Genomic DNA, 23018 nt, shown 5'->3' with positions numbered 1-23018 from the left:
TGAGGCACAGAGACATGGTCACATGTTCACTCTCACAGTGAGAGTAGCAGAGCAAGAATTTAAGACAAGGCAGCCTAACTCCAGAGTCCTGTGCTCATACTACCTCACTATTTTTTAAAAATTTTATTTATATATATATATATGTGTGTGTGTGTGTGTGTGTATATATACGTGTATATATACGTGTATATATATATACGTGTATATATATATATACACGTATATATATATATGCCGCGCTGCACAGCTTGCGGCATCTTAGTTCCCCGACCAGGGATCGAACCCGGGCCCCCGGCAGTGGAAGCGTGGAGTCCTAACCACTGGACCGCCAGGGAAGTCCCTACCTCACTATTACTGAATAAAAGAATAATTTAGTCCTCAAGAACCTTTCATAGTCATTGCTATAATGTTATTACATAAATAATATGGATGGGAATTGGACTCAGGTGGACAAAGGTTTGAATTTTTATGCCACCCCTGTGTGACTTTGGAAAGTTATTTAATCTGTCTTTACTTCAGTTTCTTCAACTGTAAAATAGGAATAATACTGTCAACTGCATATTTTCGTTGTGAGAATTAAATGAGGTAATACTTACAGAAGTGCTTAAGACAATGCTCAGGACACAGTGGGTACCATGTAAATGTCAACGCCTCCCCCCGGCAGCTGTAAGGCCAAGTAGTATAAAATACACAGGAACAGTAACATGTCACACTCCAAGACTGAATACAGTTTAACCACTGGATTTCTCAAGACACTCTGCTCTAACACCACCCTACCTTTCCACTCTTCCTTATTCTACTCCTCTTATAATTCAGCCAATCTCAACTCATTGCCACTCTTGGAATATGAATTTTTTTTTGCCTCTGGGCTTTGTTGAAGTAGCTCCTTTCACCAAAAATACCTCTCCCTTATACATCTACCCATCTATGTTCTTCATGGACACTTTTCCAATCCCCCTCCTCTGGTCACCTACTGTCCTTTATCTGTACTTTTACTATAGCACATCTGACCTCATGTTATATCGAGTTGCCTGTCCACACATATTCACTCCTTTGTCTGCGAGGTCCTTGTTTTCTTCATCTTTGTGAGCCTCTAATGACTAACGTGCATTGGAGGTCAAAAAGATTTGTGCCGATGAGCTGAATGTGGGAACAAGTAAGGCGTCGTCCCAGTACTAAGTCCCAGTAAGAAAATAAACAGGTAGACAGATACTCCACCTGAGGTGGAAAGTCACACATGCCCTGTTAGAAATTCCACAATGTGGCAGGGGCAGGGTGATGGAGGATGAGATTGAAAAAAAAGACAACATGGAGGCGGTATCTGTGTGTGTATGTCTCAGGGAGAAGCTGTTTGGAGAGAATCTAAAGAGGCTTAGAAATACTGCCTGAGTGCCACAGATATACCTACTGCTAAGTTATCTTACTTTGTGTGTGAGTATTTGTGTTGGGGCCCAAGGCTTATTTTGGTGGCGAACAGTAGACTTTCTTCCCCTCCTCAGCATGAGAAAAGGCTGCAGCATTTAGGTGGGGGGGGGGAGAATTTTGGTCTAGGGCTCAGGTTATTCAGTGACTGGGTGAGAGCTGATACAGGTAGCAGCTTTCTTTGAAAAGAGGTTATGAAAAAACCTGCCATGGAGAAAGCACTCAGAGAATGACGGAGGTCAGGAAGGCACCAACTTTGAGCTGTGAAGTGACAGGTGATTTTTATTTTGTTAAATTTAGAATTTAGCAGAAAGAGCTGGTTGGCCTCTTCTGGAGGGATAACTCAGGGGCTACAGATTTTTATATTCCAGGAAACCCTACTTAAATTGTAGTGTGTGAGAAGCACTGGCCTCCAACGAACAGGCAAAAGATTTTCTAGGGAATGTGATGAATTGGGATATTAAAAAAGAAATGTGACTTAGTATGGTGGGCTGCTACTCTTAGAGGGTTTTTTTTTTTAACCTCTTCATGATCAGATTGTAACAACTTCCATCACAATATGACTTGGAATTAGTTTGGGCAAATCCCTGTAACACTGAACCACTTAGCAGGATTCTTATGGGTTTCAGGACACTTGCTTCCTCTTTCCTAAAAGCTGAGGTCCCCTGCAGTTTCTCTGGCCAACACCAACTGCTCGTAGAGGAGAAGTTGCACCACCTGTCCTGAAAACCCTGAGTCCAGATCTTTGGCTGGGTTAACTTTTTGATGTTAAAATTTTGACTTCTGTTGAGTTCAGATTCCTAAGCATAACAATGAGTCACAGGAGTGAGTTACCTCACAGATGCAGTAAGCAAGATAAAAAGATGAAGGTTGGGCTTCCCTGGTGGCGCAGTGGTTGAGAATCTGCCTGCTAATGTAGGGGACACGGGTTTGAGTTCTGGTCTGGGAAGATCCCACATGCCGCGGAGCAACTAGGCCCGTGAGCCACAATTACTGAGCCTGCGCGTCTGGAGCCTGTGCTCCGCAACAAGAGAGGCCACGATAGTGAGAGGCCCGCGCACCGCGATGAAGAGTGGCCCCCGCTTGCCGCAACTGGAGAAAGCCCTCGCACAGAAACGAAGACCCAAAACAGCCATTAATAAAATAAATAAAGTACTTTAAAAAAAAAAAAAGATGAAGGTTTTAAGAAGCCGTCGTTCTGTATGTATTGATAATATGTGTAATATGTGGGTTGAGGGCTCATGGATACATATGCTGAAAAATTGTTTGGCAAATGTCATGTCATGGGACAATGGAAACAGTGTGGAATCAGAGTCAGAAGACCTCAATCAAGTCACAGCTTTACTCATCTTGTTGACATTCTAGATCTGGAAATTTTTCTGGAACCAGGTAAGGGTGGAAAGAATTAGTGAATGAACAAGTATCCTTTAACTCTTCCGAGTCCTGTGTTCATCACCTACACAATGGAGGAGTGAAAAAAAACTAACAGCAGTAAACTAATATATATGAAGTATTTGGTAAACTGTCAGTTCACTATAGCATGCAATTCTCATTATCTAAACTTTTAATATTTTATCAGATGCAAGGGTAAGAGAAATCATAAGCAATAACATGGGCAAAGTTACCAATATTTTAAAGGATTAGAAACCTTTACGGCAACTGGCTATGCATCCAGAAACATCATTTCCATTCAATCAAGTGAAAAACAATTTTGCGGGGTATGGCAGTTAAACCATCCCCAAGATTTTCTCTTCAAATGTCAGCCCTGAGTGAGGAGCTTTATGTCCCTGGAACATCTGGCAGGGAACCCGTATGCTGACAACCAGACATGCTTGGCCACCTTCTATTTCTACTTCTGGGACTGCAGGAAAGAAGACTTAGGACACAAAGCTTGAACCTCTCAGAATTCTGCTTGTCGTATGGAAGCAGCATGGGGCCCACCATGGAGTCTCATGCTGGGCTAGCCTTTCAGGTTTGCACATCCTGCCAGAACAGACAGAACATAATCTTTCTGCCTGAGGCCCAGGGTAGCAATGCTAAAGATTGCAGTCCTTAGAGCCTGGACACCGTTCTTAGAGTTAGGGAGACTTCACAGAGTTAGGTGACTTAATCTAAGTGACTCCATTTCCCTAACATGAAGCGGTCACCTTGGAGGACCCCCTGGTTGTGACATATTGTGTTAGAAAGAAGCAACCACTTTCAAAACTGACTCTCCGCAGGGAATATGGGTCAGCTCAGCCTATTTTTAGTTCTGCTTTGGCAGTACCACAAAGGGAGTCTAAACTCACTTTTTTGGGTCTTTGAATCATGCTGGCCTGTCCTCACCAAAGACCACCCGCCCCCCGCCGCCATGGTGACAAACAGGACCGACCAAGGGTTGCCAGTGCAACTACTGCCAAGTACCCCAGACACTCTTCCAGAGGCTCCTACACTTCTGCTGATAAGTGCAGAGGATTCTTTCCCTTCAGAGATAGTCTGACAAAGATGGAAGGCCAATAGAAAGGGCAATAAGATGTATGAACCCCAAAGCAGTGTTTTCAAACAAACTGATCACATCTTGACAGTCTATTGCTCTAGTCTATAATTTGAAAGCATGTTCTAAGATGCATAGAACAAGGAATAAGATAAAAGGCAACTATATTAAACCTGGGAAATTCCTTCTTCTTTAGACAGTGAAATATTTGCAGAATTTGGTACTATGGAGCAGACTGATTATAATATGCAGACAATCTTCCTCTTGAAATGTTAATGGTAACGGGCAGTCAACTGCCCTGCAGAACAAATTATGATCTTGTTTCAACATGGGTCGAAATGGTAGGAGTCATCTGTACTATTAGGATTAGAGAAATGATTTGAACAAGGTTCATGAATGTTGAAAAACAGAAGGTCCAATTCCTCTGGGATGTTATATTAGGAAAATCATAGCCAAAAACCAACCCCCCCCCACCCAAACCCCACATCCTATTCCCTTTACTTCTGCCTTATTATTATTACGTTATTTCCTTGCTGGGGCAATTTTCAACGCTAAGGAACCACAAACAAAAGTGACAGAAACAACAATGGTTAGAAGAGGAAGATTATGAAAACATAAAAGAAAGAACAGAAATCTGTTTACAGGCCTTTAAAAGTAGACAGACAAGAGCAGACCCACCAAGCAATCCATCCCTAAAAGACGACTCAAAGTAAGTTCCTTAAGTCAGAAGAAAAGCATAGCCCCAAACATATAGCAATCAGTTCTACAAATTATAACAGAGCGCTTCCTTGAAGCTAGCTAAGCAGCCCTTCTCTATCCCACAGTATTTGCTTAGAAAGTCCGTGATCTTAATTAAGTCTTAGAAGAGCTCCAGGTTGGGGGCAGTGTGATTGAAAGGCACTGGAACTTACTAGGGCATCTCTCCTCCTCCTCTGTCGGCTGCTCCTTCTCTGGCTTGGAAGAGCCTTTGATTTTATACACCAAGGCACGGAATTTTCCAGTCCAGGAGGCGTCCTCCTCCTCCTCTTCCTCTTCCTCCAGGGGAACCCCTAAGCAAGTCACAGAACAGAGTGATAACCTCAAACAGTACATGAAGCCACCAGATGATGGAAAGAACATAGAAACACTGCTTTCCACCCTTTGGAACTTTCTAAGGATACTATCTATAGGCAGCCTCCCATAAGTATTTATCTACATCATGTCTTTCGGCAAGTTTTTAAAAAAGATGATTTCTTGTATACAAGAACATTAAGTAATTTCAATCCCAAGACTTACCTTTTTCTAACCCATACCCAAAATGGGCTCTAGAGTGTCCAAAAAGAAAGAGTTAACCATGAGTTACTTCAAATGAAAAAGTCATCTCTTATCCACGTAGTACTCAACCCACCCATGTACAAGCAGCACAATTGCTGAGAGCCACTTTAAAACGAGCAGATATGTATCTAAGCAGGGATGGCTCGTTTAGAATCCTTAAGGGCAGACATGGCCATACTTATATCATTGCAGAAGCTAAAAAGCAAAGGGGATCAGAATCTTGGCTCAGCTGGGAGCAGAGTCCCAACTATCTAACTTGAGGTAAACTGGGTGAGGTTTATATAAAGATCAGTTCTTTTCTTTCCTTCTTTAGAGACCCAGTTCTCTCTTAGATCTCAGCAAAATTTCTTCTAGGTAGTAGTTTCAGTCATGTATTATGCCAGGATGATGACCTGTATCTTCCCTGACCCAAACAGTTTTGGAGAGAATCATTTCTTGGACAATTAGTATTGTAATTTAAAATAGAAAACGAACTTCGCAACCCCCCCTGAGCTTCTAACGAAGGAATCATGAACAGACTTGTCTTTCATAAAGCTTTTATCTCGGAAGCTCACCACAGTGAATGAGAAGGTCCTCGTGGAAGTCATACAGCTCCTCCCGGATCTCTTCTGGGCACGGGCAGTTCTCCCCCAGTTGAAAGTTAAGAAGCATGTTGATCTTTGAGGGACAAAGAAGAATGGCTAGTTGGTTCTCAATGTCTGTCCAAAGAACTCAGATCCAACCTTACTCAGACACCTAATATTTCTTTGCAAATTTTTTTTAACTCGATTATTATTATTATTTTTTTTTTGGTAAAGATGGCCAACATTTAAAAGTAGCTTTCTATAACTGAATCACTTTGCTGCACATCTGAAACACTGTAAATCAACTATACTTCAATAAAAAATAAAACATAAAAATTAAAAAAAAAGGTACAAACTTCCAGTTATAAGATGAATAAGTCCTGCGGATGTAATATATAGCATAGTGACAGTAGTTAACAATACTGTACTTGAAAATTGCTAAGAGAGTAAATCTTAAAAGTTCTCATCATAAGAAAAAGAAATTCATAACTATGTGAGGTGATAGATGTTAACTAAGCTTACTGTGGTGATCATTTCACAATATATACATATATCAAATGATTATGTTGTACACCTTAAACTATACAGTGTTACGCATTAACCAGATCTCAATAACTGGGGAAAAAACCCCACTACAAATAAAAAAAGAAAAAGAAAATATTCCAGCAATATTGCTTTTCATCACCAAGATACTGTCTCTGCTCTCCTTCTTTAGAATAATTATTTTGCTGACTATGGCTCTAATTCCTGTCTTTAAGAAAGAATGCATGATTCTGAGAAAAAAGTCATGCAACCAGGGCATTTTAAATGACCTTTGGAGAGATGAGTCATGAGAATACAAAGATGTAAAAAATACACTAATGAAATAAAGCCATAAACTATGAGATGCTAAAAATAAAATAAAATTAGCTTTCACTTTTTTGAGTATAAAGGTAATTTATTAATTACACAAAACTTGGAGATAACCTAAAGAAGAAAATTTACTGAGATCTCCCCAAAGACAGCCACTGTTAATATTTCAGTTAATATCTTTATGTATGCAGATTGAGATCACACTCTAAATAAACTTTTTTGAAACTCAAATTTTCCACTTAATTTATCTCGAGCATTTAAAAATTTTCTTAACCTGATCTTTAACAGGTGCATTACATTTCATCATAAGGATGAACAGCAGTTTATATAAAATGCATGTAAAATTAATGATCTGCTATGAAATATTTAAGTTGTTTTCATTTTTTTTATCCTTGTAAAATAAAGTTGGTTTGAATTTCTCTGATCATTTTCTTAGGATAAACTCAGAGAAGCGAAATGCCTGGACCAAAAGGTTTGAACATTTTAATGGCTTTATTTTTCCCTTATGATTTTTTTTTACATCTTTATTGGAGCGTAATTACAATGTTGTTAGTTTCTGCTCAATAACCAAGTGAATCAGCTATATGTATACATATATCACCTTATCCCCTCCCTCTTGAGCCTCCCTCCAACTCTCCCTATCCCACCCCTCTCTAGGTGGTCACAAAGCACTGAGCCGATCTCCCTGTGCTATGCGGCTGCTTCCCACTAGCTATCTATTTTACAATTGGTAGTATATACTAGTCCATGCCACTCTCTCACTTCATCCCAGCTTCCCCTTCCCCCTGCCACCCGTGTCAAGTTCGTTCTCTACATCTGCGTCTTTATTCCTGTCCTGCCCCTAGGTTCATCAGAACCATTTTTCTTTTTTAGATTCCATACATATGTGTTAGCATATTTGTTTTTCTCTTTCTGACTTACCTCACTCTGTATGACAGACTCTAGTCCATCTACCTCACTACAGATAACTCAATTTCGTTTCTTTTTATGGCTGAGTAATATTCCATTGTATATATGTGCTACATCTTCTTTACCCATTCATCAGTCGATGGACACTTAGGTTGCTTCCATGTCCTGGCTATTGTAAATAGTGCTGCAATGAACATTGTGGTACATGTCTCTTTTAGAATTATGGTTTTCTCATGATATATGCCCAGGAGTGGGATTGCTAGGTCATATGGTAGTTCTATTTTTAGTTTTTTAAGGAACCTCCATACTGTTCTCCATAGTGGCTGTATCAATTTACATTCCCACCAACAGTGCAAGAGGGTTCCCTTTTCTCCACACCCTCTCCAGCATTTATTGTTTGTAGATTTTTTGATGATGGCCATTCTGACTGGTGTGAGGTGATACCTCACTGTAGTTTTGATTTGCATTTCTCTAATGATTAGCGATGGTGAGCATTCTTTCATGTGTTTGTTGGCAATCGGTATATCTTCTTTGGAGAAACGTCTGTTTAGGTCTTCCGCCTATTTTTGGACTGGGTTGTTTTTTTGATATTGAGCTGCATGAGCTGCTTGTATAGCTTGGAGATTAATCCTTTGTCAGTTGCTTCTTTTGCAAATACTTTCTCCCATTCTGAGGGCTGTCTTTTTGTCTTGCTTATGGTTTCCTTCACTGTGCAAAAGCTTTTAACTTTCATTAGGTCCCATTCATTTATTTTTGGTTTTATTTCCATTACTCTAGGAGGTGGATCAAAAAGGATCTTACTGTGATTTATGTCAAGGAGTGTTCTGCCTATGTTTTCCTCTAAGAGTTTTATAGTGTCTGGCCTTATATTTAGGTCTTTAATCCATTTTGAGTTTATTTTTGTGTATGGTGTTAGGAAGTGTTCTAATTTCATTCTTTTACATGTAGCTGTCCAGTTTTCCAAGCACCACTGAATGAAGAGGCTGTCTTTTCTCCATTGTATATTCTTGCCTCCTTTGTCAAAGATAACATGACCATATGTGTATGGTTTTGTCTCTGGGCTTTCTATCCTGTTCCATTGATCTATATTTCTATTTCTGTGCCAGTACCATACTGTCTTGATTACTGTAACTTTGTAGTATATAGTCTGAAGTCAGGAAGCCTGATTCCTCCAGCTCTGTTTTTCTTTCTCAAGATTGCTTTGGTTATTTGGGGTCTTTTGTGTTTCTATACAAATTGTAATATTTTTTGTTCTAGTTCTGTGAAAAATGCCATAGGTAGTTTGATAGGGATTGCACTGAATCTGTAGATTGCTTTGGGTACTACAGTGATTTTCTCAATGTTGATTCTTCCAATCCAAGATCATGGTATATGTCTCCATCTGTTTGTATCATCTTTGATTTGTTTCATCAGTGTCTTATAGTTTTCTGAATACAGGTCTTTTGTCTCCTCAGGTAGGTTTATTTGTAGGTATTTTATTCTTTGTGTTGCAATGGTAAATGGGAGTGTTTCCTTAACTTCTCTTTCTGTTCTTTCATTGCTAGTGTATAGGAATGCAAGAGATTTCTGTGCATTAATTTTGTATCCTGCTACTTTACCAAATTCATTGATTAGCTCTAGTAGTTTTCTGGTAGCATTTTTAGGATTTGCTATGTATAGTATCATGTCATCTGCAAACAGTGACAGTTTTACTTCTTTTCCAATTTGGATTCCTTTCATTTCTTTTTCTTCTCTGACTGCTGTGGCTAAAACTTTCAAAACGATGTTGAATAACAGTGGTGAGAGTGGGCACCCTTGTCTTGTTCCTGATCTTAGAGGAAATGCTTTCAGTTTTTCACTATTGAGAATGTTGTTGGCTCTGTTTGTCATATATGGCTTTTATTATGTTGAGGTAGGTTCCCTCTATGCCCACTTTCTGGAGGTTTTTTATCATAAATGCGTTTTGAATTTTGTCAAAAGCTTTTTCTGCATCAACTGAGATTATCATATGGTTTTTATCCTTCAATTTGTTAATATGGTTTATCACATTGATTGATTTGCGTATGTTGAAGAATCCTTGCATTCCTGGGATAAAACCCACTTCATCATGGTTTATGATCCTTTTAATGTGCTGTTGGATTCTGTTTGCTAGTATTTTGTTGAGGATTTTTGCATCTATGTTCATCAGTGTATTGGCCCGTGGTTTTCTTTTTTTGTGACATCTTTGTCTAGTTTTGGTATCAGGGTGATGGTGACCTCGTAGAATGAGTTTGGGAGTGTTCCTCCCTCTGCTATATTTTGGAAGAGTTTGAGAAGGATAGGTGTTAGCTCTTCTCTAAATGTTTGACAGAATTCACCTGTGAAGCCTCCTGGTCCTCGGCTTTTGTTAGTTGGAAGATTTTTAATCACAGTTTCAATTTCAGTGCTTGTGATTGGTCTGTTCATATTTTCTATTTCTTCCTGGTTCCGTCTTGGAAGATTGTACTTTTCGAAGAATTTATCTATTTCTTCCCGGTTGTCCATTTTATTGGCATATAGTTGCTTGTAGTAATGTCTCATGATCCTTCGTATTTCTGCAGTGTCCGTTGTTACTGCTCCTTTTTCATTTCTAATTCTGTGGATTTGAGTCTTCTCCCTTTTTTTCTTGATGAGTCTGGGTAATGGTTTATCAATTTTGTTTATCTTCTCAAAGAACCAGCTTTTAGTTTTGTTGATCTTTGCTATTGTTTCCTTCATTTCTTTTTCATTTATTTTTGATCTGATCTTTATGATTTCTTTCCTTCTGCTATCTTTGGGTTTTTTTTTTTGTTGTTGTTGTTCTTCTTCTTCTTTCTCTAATTGCTTTAGGTGTAAGTTTAGGTTGCTTATTTGAGATTTTTCTTCTTTCTTGAGGTAGGATCGTATTGCTATAAACTTCCCTCTTAGAACTGCTTTTGCTGCACCCCATAGGTTTTGGATCATTGTGTTTTCATTGTCATTGTTGCTAGGTATTTTTTTATTTCTTCAGTGATCTCTTGGTTATTTAGTAGTGTATTGTTTAGCCTCCATGTGTTTGTATTTTTTACAGTTTTTTTCCCCTGTAATTGACATCTAGTCTCACAGCGTTGTGGTCAGATAAGATACTTGATATGATTTCAATTTCTTAAATTTACCTAGGCTTGATCTGTGACCCAAGATACGATCTTTCCTGGAGAATGTTCCATGTGCACTTGAGAAGAAAGTGTATTCTGCCACTTTCGGGTAGAATGTTCTATAAATATCAATTAAATCTATCTGGTCTGTTGTGTCATTTAAAACTTGTGTTTCCTTATTTATTTCCTGTTTGGATGATCTGTCGATTGGTGTAAGTGGGGTGTGTTAAAGTCCCCTTCTATTATTGTATTACTATTGATCTCCCTTTTCATGGTTGTTAGAATTTCCCTTATGTATTGAGGTGCTCCTATGTTGGGTGCATAAGCATTTATAATTGTTATATCTTCTTCTTGGATTGATTCCTTGATCATTATGTAGTGTCCTTCCTTATCTCTTTTAACAGTCTTTATTTTCAAGTCTATTTTATCTGATATGAGTATTGCTATTCCAGCTTTCTTTTTTTTTCCACCTGCCTGGAATATCATTTTCCATCCCTTCACTTTCAGGCTGTATGTGTCCCTAGGTCTGAAGTGGGTCTCCTGTAGACAGCATATATACGGGTCTTATTTTTGCATCCATTCAGCCAGTATGTGTCTTTTGGTTGGAGCATTTAATCCATTCACATTTAAGGTAATTATCAATATGTATGTTCCTATTACCATTTTCTTAATTGTTTTGTATTTGTTTTTGCAGGTCTTTTCCTTCTCTTGTGTTTCCTGCCTAGAGAAGTTCCTTTAGCATTTGTTGTAAAGCTGGTTTGGTGGTACTGAATTCTCTTAACTTTTGCTTGTCTGTAAAGGTTTTAATTTCTCCATTAAATCTGAATGAGATCCTTTCTGGTTAGAGTAATCTTGCTTGTAGGTTTTTTCCTTTCATCACTTTAAATATGTCCTGCCACTCCATTCTGGCTTGCAGAGTTTCTGCTGAAAGGTCAGCTGTTAACCTTATGGGGATTCTCTTGTCTGTTATTTGTTGCTTTCCCTGGCTGCTTTTAGTATTTTTTCTTTGTATTTAGTTTTTGATAGTTTGATTAATATGTGTCCTGGCATGTTTCTCCTTTGATTTATCCTGTATGGGACTCTCTGCGCTTCCTGGACTTGATTGACTATTTCCTTTCCCATGTTAGGGAAGTTTTCAACTATAATCTCTTCAAATATTTTCTCAGACCCTTTGTTTTTCTCTTCTTTTTCTGGGACCCCTACAATTTGAATGTTCGTACATTTAATGTTATCCCAGAGGTCTCTGAGATTGTCCTCAATTCTTTTCATTCTTTTTTCTTTATTCTGCTCTGCAGCAGTTATTTCCACTATTCTATCTTCCAGGTCACTTATCTGTTCTTCTCCCTCAGTTATTCTGCTGTTGATTCCTTCTAGAGTATTTTTAATTTCATTTAATGTGTTATTCATCATTTGTTTGCTCTTTAGTTCTTCTAGGTCCTTGTTAAACGTTTCTTGTATTTTCTTTATTCTATTTCTGAGATTTTGGATCCTCTTTACTATCATTACTCTGAATTCTTTTTCAGGTAGACTGCCTATTTCCTCTTCATTTGTTTGGTCTGGTGGGTAAAAACCTTCCTCCTTCACCTGCTGCATATTCCTCTGTTTTCTCATTTTGTTTAACTTACTGTGTTTGGGTTCTCCTTTTCCCAGCCTGCAGGTTTGTAGCTCCTCTTATTTCTGGTGTCTGCCCCAGTTGGTGAGGTTGGTTTAGTGGTTTGTGTAGGCTTCCTGGGGCGGGGGGGGAACTGGTGCCTGTGTTCTGGTGGGTGGGGCTGGATCTTGTCCCTCTGGTAGGCAGGGCCACGTCTGGTGGTGTGTTTTGGGGTGTCTGTGATCTTAGTATAACTTTAGGCAGCCTCTCTGCTAATGGGTGGGGTTGTGTTCCTGTCTTGCTAGTTTTTCGGCATGGAGCATTCAGCACTGAAGCTTGCTGCCCTTTGGGTGGAGCTGGGTCTTAGCGTTGAGATGGAGATCTTTGGGAGAGCTCTCGCTGATTAATATTACATGGGGCTGGGAGGTCTCTGGTCGTCCAGTGTCCTGGAGTCAGTTCTCCCACCTCGGCAGCTCAGGCCTGACACTCGGCCAGAGCACCAAGACCCTCCCAGCTGCATGGCCGCTTCTTATGTCAAAGTCTCTGAGGGACCATGGCAAAGTCCACAGGCTTCTGCATGACCCAAGCACCTCTCACTACCAGCACAGTCACGTTGGCATGCACCACCCAGTAATTCCAACTGGAACTGCCGTTTTAATGGCTTTTGATATTAATTGCCAGACTGCCCTCCAGAAAGCTCACAACAATTTGCATTAATACCAAATTTATACAAGAGTGTGTATTACTTTGCCATCTCCATTATGATAGTGAGAGTTAACATATTTTCAAATAGTTTCCAATTTAATGGGTGAAAAATGTCATATCTCTGTTGCTTTATTTATTTTTCATTTTTTTTAAACAGCCCTAATCTTTTTTTTTAATTAATTAATTTTATTTGTTTATTTTTGGCTGTGTTGGGTCTTCATTGCTGTGCGCAGGCTTTCTCTAGCTGCGGTGAGCCGGGGCTACTCTCCGTTGTGGTGTGCGGGCCTCTCACTGCAGTGGCTTCTCTTGTTGTGGAGCATGGGCTCTCAGGAGCGCTGGCTTCAGTAGTTGTGGAGCGTGGGATCAGTAGTTGTGGCTTGTGGGCTCTAGAGTGCAGGCTCAGTCATTGTGGTGCACAGGCTTTGTTGCTCCGCAGCATGTGGGATCTTCCATGACCAGGGCTCGAATCCGTGTCCCCTGCATTTGCAGGCGGATTCTTAACCACTGCATCACCAGGGAAGCCCTCTGTTGCTTTAATTTGCATTTAATTGGTGAGGTTGAACTTTGTTCGTCCACACAGAAGGACTGTTTTTATCTCACAGTTTATATATTTTCCATCCATGTTCTTCCTCCATTTTTCTGTTGTGTGATTATCTTTTTAAAAATTAATCGGTGAGTGCTTCGCACATCTGCAGCTTATTAACTCTTGGTAATATATACTCCAAATACATTTCCCAGTTTTTAGTGAGTTTTTAATTTTGTTTACAGAATTGTTTTTGACATGTAGGTTTTATGTTTTGCAGCCAGCCTGTCATCCTTTCCCCTATAGTTTTGTGTCAGAGACGCTTAACTGTTTCTGTGCCATGGACCACTCTGACAGTCTAGTGAAACCCATGGATTTTTTCTCGGATTAATATTTTAAATACCTAAAACAAAATATAGAGGATTACAAAGAGAAACAATTATACTGCAATCTAGTTATCAAGATGACAAAAAACAAATTTGTGATACAGTAACATATATGCAAAAAGATCTAGCAGCAGGTCTCACATGCACTGTGATCTTGAAGTAGTGATGAATGTAAATGATATTTCAAGGTATTAGAACTCTGTAATATGATATGAAAAAATATGTAATTTCTGTGGGTGACAAGGTTAGGTACTTGCTTTGCTGCCTACATCAATAATTGAAAGAAATGCTCTTAGAAATTAATGAAAAGTTGGTGAAAATAAAGCTGTCACTCAGATTTCTGGATGTCTAAATTCTTCCACAGACCCATGACCCCAGGTTAGTGAATATCTGGAGGCACTGAAGTAATAGCTAGAGGTAATCTTGTCCATTTTGCTGTGTCAGGCAGAGTAACCCAAACACCAGGCAAAGGGGTATTTTCTACTTTTGTTTAGGATATCTAAGTGAAAAAAATTCACAGTCTCCTTTATTAAACCATGAACCTTATTTAATATTGTTAGGAAGATCCTTTTTCAAAGCTTCTACTGCAAACAAGTTTTTGGCAGAAGGTAAGGTATTGTTTGTAATAAAATAATATTGATAAAACAGGTTTGAAAAGTAATTTTTGTGGTTGTTCCACAATGTTAAATTATGCTAATTATATCAGCAACATATACAGATGTGTTGTTTATTAAATAAAAATCAGATCTGAAGGTCTGATTTCAAGAATCTGAAAGTTAATTTCTTACTGAATGATCTTTCTTTTGTTGGAACACCTAGGAAGCAAGTGGCCCATCAGCCCTCAGGGCGTAACCAAAAGGGGAGTGAACTGAATTTTCTGCTAGGTCATACCCTTTAAAGAAAGTCCTTTTCAAAGTGAAAGGCTTGCAAACTGTGCTTGGTTAATTTGCCAACAATCACTGGACTAATCTTCGCTTTACCTACTTTTGTACTTAGTTACATCCCCCAAGTATGTTTTTTCATCTCTCTGAATAGTGTATGGATATAGGGCTGAAAACCTCTATTTTATCCTCACAGGTTACAGAAGAATGAGGTAATCATATCACTGTTTTAAAATTCTAATTCCTATGTATCCTATTTTCCAAGTGATTTTGCATTCCTCTGCCCTGAAATTGAAATCCTCCATATCCTTTATCAATATTAAATTCCTAATTACTTAGAAAGTTCTATGGGTAGGTTCCTTCTAGAAATGAATACTCTGGGAGGGGTGGCAGATGGGACAGCTGAATTTGGTAACAGGGTCCCTGCTTTTATTTCATTTCTAGGCCAGCAGCATCAGCATAGCCTGGAAACTTGCTAAACATGCAAATTCTCAGGCCTTACCTTAGACCTACTGAATTAGAAACCCTAGAAGTGGGACCAGCAATCTGTGTTTTATTCAGCCTTCCAGGGATTCTGAGGTCTGCTCAAGTTCTTGAGATACAGACTTCTGAAATGGGTCTGAAATGATTGTTCAGAGGATTGTCTAGAACGCTAAAGAAGGAAGTGATGGTAGGTCCCAAAGATGACAGAAGAGAAGGTAAGGAGGCAGAATGGGGCAAGAAGACGGTGCAGCCAGCAGGGCCCTTCTAGGATCCAGGATCAGGAGCTGTGTCTATGGGGATGACGGTGTCAGATGGACAACCCAGTCCCGGCTGGCTTAAGGAGATGCCAGAAAACATGCGTAAACTCACTGGCTCACTGGCTCACTGACAGAAGGGCATAGAACATGGCATGCGGCAAATGCAAATACCTCTGACACTAAAACTAATGACAGCTTGTAGTACTTACAGAATGTTTCCTACCTGACAGATTTCCTGCTAAGCAATCTAAATGAATGATCTCATAGGATTCTCACAAACATTATCCACATTTTGCAGCCCGAAGAAACTGAGAGACAAAGAGAAGTAATGCGTCCAAGACTACCCAGTGAGTGATGGTGGAGGCGCAATGGGAGCCAGGCTCGGAAGCCAACAGCAGTGTTTTAATCACCACTTCATCCACCTTCCCGTTTTTCACAAATACAAGTCAGCATCTGCCCAGTGAAACAGGGAATGTTCGCACCTGTTGCCAGTCTAAAAGCAGCCTGACAACATCTGTAAAGCCTTCAAGAATAATTCACACTCACTGCATTTTCCTCAGCACAGTGCAAAGTACCTGTTCCCACCAATCCACAGGGCCTTGGCATTTTGCCTCTAGCAAAGAGATGTGAAGCTCTGTCTGCTCTTTATCAAGGCCAGTATCATTCAAAGGCATCTTAAAGAGCCAAGATAGGTGGTTCATTTTTAAGCCAATATAAGTATCTATAGCCTATAAAATAGGTTTTAGGAACGTAATTGGACCATGCTGTGGTGGCCTCGCCATTGTTACAAAATGGTGGTAATTCTATCGACAACAATTTATGGATAGGCTGCTTATTAAATATACATTAAGATCCAAAGATTTGGTTTCCACGACAAAAAATGAATGTCTTCACTGGAAGATCTATCTTCTCTTTTGAAACTGACGGAGCTGTGACAAATGGCCTGCAGGATATATGTGATCAGCCGAGCAGCGGCGACGAATGGAGACTATTATTTTACAAGCTGTCCCTCCCTCATCTGCAAGTTTCTCACCAGGATGTTCATTCTTTTCAAAGCAGCCTTTCAACCCGGGTGAGGCTGACTACGAGGTGGGGTACCGCAAAGAATGGAGACAACACATCCCAGGAGAGGACTCCCTCATCCATGTCCTGCCCTCCAGGCTTCCTGGGGCTGGGGTGGGGGGGATTCCAGAGGGTCTCGGTCAAGGAAGACTGTGCACCCGCCCTCAAGAGTCAGGAAATGCGGACCACATTCTGTTGATCTCTGATGGAGAGTAGTGACTTCTGGAAGGACTGGACAGAAATGCTTCTGAGGGGTAGAAGCTGGATCCTAACAGAGACAGGAGTGGTGGCATGAGCGAGCGAAGGAAAGGAGGAAGCCTGGCTCTGTGTGTGGTTTTGGAAGGTTATCTTTCCACCCAAGACAGCTGGCAGAGGCTTCCCAGTTGTCTCAGCACAGGACTAGCCTGTCTCCTGGTGCTGGCCGGGGTCTTTCAACCTCCCATGAAGGCTTTGTGTACCCTCCTTTGTCAGGTTCAAGCTCTTCCCTAGGAATGGGATGGAAGCTCGGGAGGGGCTTCTCACCTGCTCCTGCGGGGGTGAGCGGAACTCCCTGGTCTTCCGAGCAGTCAGGGCTGCAGACATGTTCAGGGCCTGCATGAGTTCGTTGTAGCGGAACTTCTGATTTGCCTGGAGCTTGGAGACATAAATGTCGCCAAAGGCCACGATGGCCTCCACCCGGTGCTGCAGCTCCCAGTCACAGAGATAGCTGAGGAGCTCACACATCTGCAAAAGTGTACACACACGTGAATATAATAATACGTCATGTACATTGGTGAAGCAGCTATCATCCCCATTCTACAGATGGTAACACTGAGACTTAGGCAATTTAAGGAACTTGCCCAGTGTCACACAGTAATCATAGAGCTACTACTAGAATCCAAGTTGGCCATTACTGGATGACTCTGGATTAGTACTTGAACCCAGAGCCCAGCTCTTTACTGCTGAGCCAGGAGAACAACAGGAAAATGAGCTCATTAAACACAGAGCATGTCTGCCTGTGGTGACAGAGAACAGCATGTAGGAGAGCGTTTTCCCAGGGCTCTAAGCTCAGTACAGAAACCACCACTGAATGGTACATATGAGCACTGGGTCTCCTTCCTGACATCTTCTGGTTCTGGATGATGGGAAAGCGAGACTTCTGCTTCCCTCCCCATCTTTCATTGTTTTTGTTTATCGGCACTGTTTTTCTATGATCAGTTGTTATAACTAATCTTATCACCATTAGAATTTATACTAATAAGAAAAAAATAGCCATACCTTCTTGAGCACTAGCTATTTGCCAGACACTGTGCCAGGCACTTGCCATACTTCATGTGTGTTCCTCATATTTTTACTAAAGCAGAAGTTCTACTTACCCACCTCCACTTAACCCATCACACGTGATTAAAGAACACTCTCCAGTGTGTCTGGGCACAGACAAGGCCCCGGGTGGTGGGGTGCTGTCACCTAGCAGGACAGTCTCTGCACATCTGCACACCTCTGCTCCCGCCAGGTAAACTGGGACCCAGAGCTTACGATCGTCCTACTTGTGATTATAATTACAACATTTAAAGTCATGTGGGTGAATGAAAGAGGAAAACTAAGTTGAATGACTAGGGAACATCTGTGAAAGGCGAGTATTTTTTGAAAAAAATGCTAAAATTGAGTGTGAGTTAGACAACTATAAAAAAATTGGGGGAAATCATAAAAACCTAGAAGCATTTTGCACTCAGGTTGCTTTCAATTACCTCTAAATCTGCAGCCTACCTTAAAGACCCCAAAGTGGTAATCGTAGATGGTGCATGACAGGTGTCATCCATGGAAAAGAGAGGACGCTATGTGCCAGTCAGGGACTCACATTAAAGAAGAGGTCTTGCCCCAGACCATGTGGATATAGATACCTGCTTCAATTAAACTGGCTACTGCAGGCACACTTATTTTCTTAATTTTAGAGTTAAGAAAAGTTACAATAAAACAAGCCAACTCTTAGTTTTGACATTTTCCTATTGTTTTTCTGTTTTCTATCTCATTTATTTCTGCTCTAATATTTATTTCCTTCCTTCTGCTAAATTTGGGCTTGGTTTGTTCTTTTTCTAGCTCCTTGAGGTATAAAGTTATATTATTTGAGATCTTTCTCCTTTTTTTAATGTAAACATTTATTGCAATGCACTTCCCTCTTCTACTTTTGCTGCATCCCATAGGTTTTGCTAATTTTTGTTTTCATTTTCATTTGTCTTGAGGTAACATCTTTTTTTAAAAAAATTAATTAATTAAATAAAAAAAAGAAGAGGTCTTGGCCCTCCATCAGAATAGCACATTTCTATGTTTTAATAAAATATTTAAGGTACATATGTAAAATTTGTTATGCTTCTCCTCTATATTCAATGTTTTGATGAAATGACCACCTACCAATCCCATCATATTGGATAAGAGAGCTTCGACTGCAGATTATTTTTTATAATATATTTTATGCTAACATATGTTTCCAATTATATTTTTTAAACACACATTTTAATATTATGTTTTACTATATCATCATCCACATTTTGCAAATCATAAAGCCAAGACTGATGGGCTATTGACTTGGCAAATTTATTTAGCCAGGAAGTGGCTGAGGAGCAGGAATTGAAATCCAGGGATGCCTGAACCAGGGTCACTCCACTGAGATAAACTGCTCTCCTCTATTTCTTTTCTTTTCTCTTTTTTTTACTTTTTAGAAAATTTATTGAAGTACAGTTGATTTACAGTGTTGTGTTCATTTCTCCTCTATTTGTTTTCATTTCTCTCTTCTCAGTACTGAGAAGACAAAAGTCACCATCCTCTTTCAGTGCACCACTGATGATGCTAGCTTACGTCTGGTAAGACTAAGCTGCGCAAGGGGGCAGCTCTAAGTGAGCAGGGCTCCTAGCTCAGATGGCACTTTCTTTGAGTGCCAGTGTAACAGGTTCACGTCAGGCTTGTGATCGGAGCACGGCAACAAATGAGAGCCGGTGATGAGTGTGGTCATCCTACAAGCCAGTTCCTTTGGTCAACTCCACGGCCAAAGGCTCCTCTCTGTCTCCAGACAAGATGTCACAAATGAGTGCTTTAGTCCCAAAGGGTAGGAGAGAAGATCAGGGAAAATCCGTCACTGGGACCAGAAAAACAGCTCTAAAGCACACGCTTTACTGATGAGGGCTGGTATTTTCGTTTTTGTTTGGGGAGACTTAGGGAGTACCTTCCAGCTCAGGAACAAGCAGGACCAGTGGGCGCTCTCCCTGAGCATCTCTGCTACACTCCACATTCAGGCCAATGCCCACAGTCCTGGCATCACCACCAGGCTGCACTGTCTCCCTCCCCAGCTCTTTCCAAGGGCAGGATGCTGGCTGCCCCGAGTTACCTGCAGCTTGACGGACTCCGGTAACCGGGTCTGCAACAAGCCTCTGACGGGAGCCTCCTTGCCGGCCTTTTCCCCAGCCTCCACAGCCTTCTCCTCCACCTGGGTCACCTCCTCCTTCTCTGCTCCGCCCTGCGTGCCCCCACTGTGCTCCCCAAACACGGAGGGGTCGATGAGAAGGAGGATCTGCCGAACATCGTCATCGTCAAACACCCCCATGACCAGCAGGGTTCCGATGAGTTTCAGCACAGGCACAAACTGGAACTCCACGGACCCCCCGACGGGGTCCCGGATGTGAGCCCCACTGCACTGCACTGCCTCCGTCAGCATGCTCAGCGCCTTCGTCTTGAGAAGCTCCAAGGGAATCTCGGGGCTCTGCTTCTGGTGTTCCTCGCTGGTCATGACGAAGCAGGAGGGGGAGAACCTGAACCCTGGCTTGAGGCACGTTCTCGGGCCCACCCCAGGGAGCCCATGCCTCTTGGACTCGTCCGGGTACAGGCGGATTTTCCTGGTGCTGCTGGTGATGGGGATGATGTACTCATTCTTCATCATCAGCTTCCGCTCCTTAGCGCTGGCCAGGTGGATGCTGATGAGCAGGTCGTAGAAGCCGGAGCGCAGGAAGCCGGGGAGGTACTTGTTGTCAATGGCGTAGAAGAGCTGGGACAGGTCCACGTGGCTGCACAGGGCGTAAGCCACGCGGCTGTTTCCCAGGGCGCACAAGGCGCTGTAGAGTCTCAGCGTGTGGTAGTGGAACCACATGAGGTCCTCCTGCTCACAGAGCTCCAGGATGTCCACACACCTGAGGAGGAGACAAGCAATCAACCACTCCACGGGGAGAAAACTGTGCCAGAATTCAGCGGAGCGCTTACCCTCGGAATCCCCACGGATCTCACCCAAGCCAAGGAAGGCAGAGCGGGTAGAAGTCTGGAGGAGTCTCTTACAGGTTATCATTCGTCTCCCAGTTCTGGTCCATATCCCAGCTCCTGATAATCCACCATTTCTAACTATGAGTGTCTCAAAAGTCTGTAAGACTTAAAAGACACTAGCTTGGGACTTCCCTGGTGGCGCAGTGGTTAAGAATCCGCCTGTCAATGCAGGGAACACGGGTTCAAGCCCTGGTCCGGGAAGATCCCACATGCCATGGAGCAACTAAGCCCGTGTGCCACAACTACTGAGCCTGCGAGCCACAACTACTGAAGCCCACATGCTAAAACTACTGAAGCCCGTGTGCCTAGAGCCCGTGCTCTGCAACAAAGAGAAGCCACCGCAATGAGAAGCCCGCGCACCGCAATGAAGAGTAGTCCCTGCTCGCAGCAACGAAGACCCAACGCAGCCAAAAATAAATAAAAATTAAAAAAAAAAAACAAAAAACAAAAAAACTAGCTTACCAAATATCAAAGTCCCCATTATTAGGGAAAAATCCAACTCAGAACTGAAAACATTCAGGTATGTGACAGGTGACTTGGTCCTCTTATTTGCAGGCTCAAGGGGATCCTCTGTTTCCTGATGTAAGAGCCCCTCAGAAGACGTAGCTAAAGCCCTCCCATCAATTTACCATCTGCCTCATCTATGTAATCTCCAGTTTACCATCAGCCATGGGGCTATCCTTTTCCTGAAAACAAACACACACCCGTGCTCTTGTCCAGAGAGGAAACACCTTCCAGCCTGTGATGAGTTGGTGTAGTCAGGTAGCCAGTGCACTTTCTCCATCCTGACTGTAGAGATCTATCTGCTGTGTATTATTCCCTTGTGTGTGGGGGCCCGGGGCTCTGATCTCTGCCTAGATTCTTACATTTTGTCTTGGTCCTCACTGAGAATCTGAGGACACTTTGCAATTGGCTTACTTGGCTGGTCTCCTGGTCTTTTCTGCTCCTTCTCTACACTAGCCTGTCCTTCAACTGCCCATGACCCAGTGGAATACCTAAATGTGAGCTATGCAGGTGCCAAATACCTCCATCCTCTATTGCTTTATTTTTTCAGTCCAAGAGATCAAGGGGTAATAACATCCATAAAAATAGAACTTACTTAATTTTTTCTGTGTACAGAAACTGAACTAGATTTTCCCTACACAATTTCATTTTTTCTCTCTCAGCAATCCTTTGGGTGGGCATTGATCTCACTGTACTGATGAGAAGACCGAGGCCTGGAGGGCATGAGTAACTCACTCAAGGCCACGCAGCCAGAAAGTGATGGTGCTGGAATTGAACCTAGCCCATAATCCAGGAGCACCTCTTAAAGAGTGGGGACCAGGAGCCTGATTCTTGGTTCTCCAAGCAAGCTAGGCATGCCTCATTCTTCCCCTTCTTGCCATCAATAACATATATTTCTGAGCCATGCTAGGGTTTTTAATTAAACGCATGGAAACGTCCCTGAGTGCAGGTACTCGGAGCTACAGTGAAAGCCCCGTGGCAGGTACATCACTGTGAATATCATGCTGTGTCTGAGTGAATAATCAAAGTGGGGAAGGGAAAGAAGAGAAACCGAGGCTTCGGGGCAATCAGCAGTCATCTTGGGCCCTTTGCCAACGAGGATGCTCCTCCTTGGCTTCTGGGCTTGCTGGGTACCTGCTTCCCTGCCTCCCGGGCCCGGCCCTCCCTCTTTGAGCCCCTCCGCTACCTGTTCTCCTCGGGGATGTAGAGCGCCATCATCTGTAGGGGCTCCAGGCACTGCACCACCCAGCCATGGCGCTCGCTCACCCGCTCCGTCTCCACCTTCAGGAAGCTGCTGGGCATGCGGCTCCAGAGGACGGGCTGGATGCTTTGGACGTCCAGCCGTGGTGGGCACTGCGGGATGGGGTTTTTCTCTTCACTCTTAAATATGGCCGCCGACAGGGGCATGGCGTTCTGGGGCAAGGCAGAAAGGCATCAGGGAGGAGAACACACTTGCAACGCAGAGATGCTCAGTGGCTGGACAATGCACCCGGCCCATGATAAACAAAAGGATGAGCATACATTACAAAGAGACAAGTGCCTCCCGGGACCAATGAGGGCTTCGCCAGCATCAATGAAGACATGACATAATGGGTTACGCGAACATTCATTAATTCTTTCGGTACTCAACAGAAGTGGGAGAAGGGGAAATGGGAACCTATTAGTTTGGAAGCAAGAGGCGACAGATTCCAGGCTTTCTCAG

General features: G+C 42.0%; 1 protein-coding gene across 1 annotated transcript in view; it reads right to left on the bottom strand.

The window, feature by feature from the left end:
* RYR3 (ryanodine receptor 3) overlaps positions 1-23018 on the bottom strand; it is a 572028-nt gene that overhangs the window by 164704 nt on the left and 384306 nt on the right. Inside the window, exons 34-38 of the mRNA XM_057542134.1 lie at positions 22503-22729; positions 19890-20685; positions 17054-17254; positions 5764-5866; positions 4807-4944 (exon numbers count right to left, since the gene is read on the bottom strand). Coding sequence (XP_057398117.1) covers positions 4807-4944; positions 5764-5866; positions 17054-17254; positions 19890-20685; positions 22503-22729 — 1465 coding nt within the window. The remainder of the gene's footprint in view (positions 1-4806; positions 4945-5763; positions 5867-17053; positions 17255-19889; positions 20686-22502; positions 22730-23018) is intronic.

The sequence above is a fragment of the Balaenoptera acutorostrata genome, chromosome 3 (assembly GCF_949987535.1).
Source record: "Balaenoptera acutorostrata chromosome 3, mBalAcu1.1, whole genome shotgun sequence".
Classification (NCBI taxonomy): domain Eukaryota; kingdom Metazoa; phylum Chordata; class Mammalia; order Artiodactyla; family Balaenopteridae; genus Balaenoptera; species Balaenoptera acutorostrata.
The sequence above is the reverse complement of the archived record's forward strand: the minus strand, read 5'-3'. Positions and strand labels throughout refer to the sequence as shown.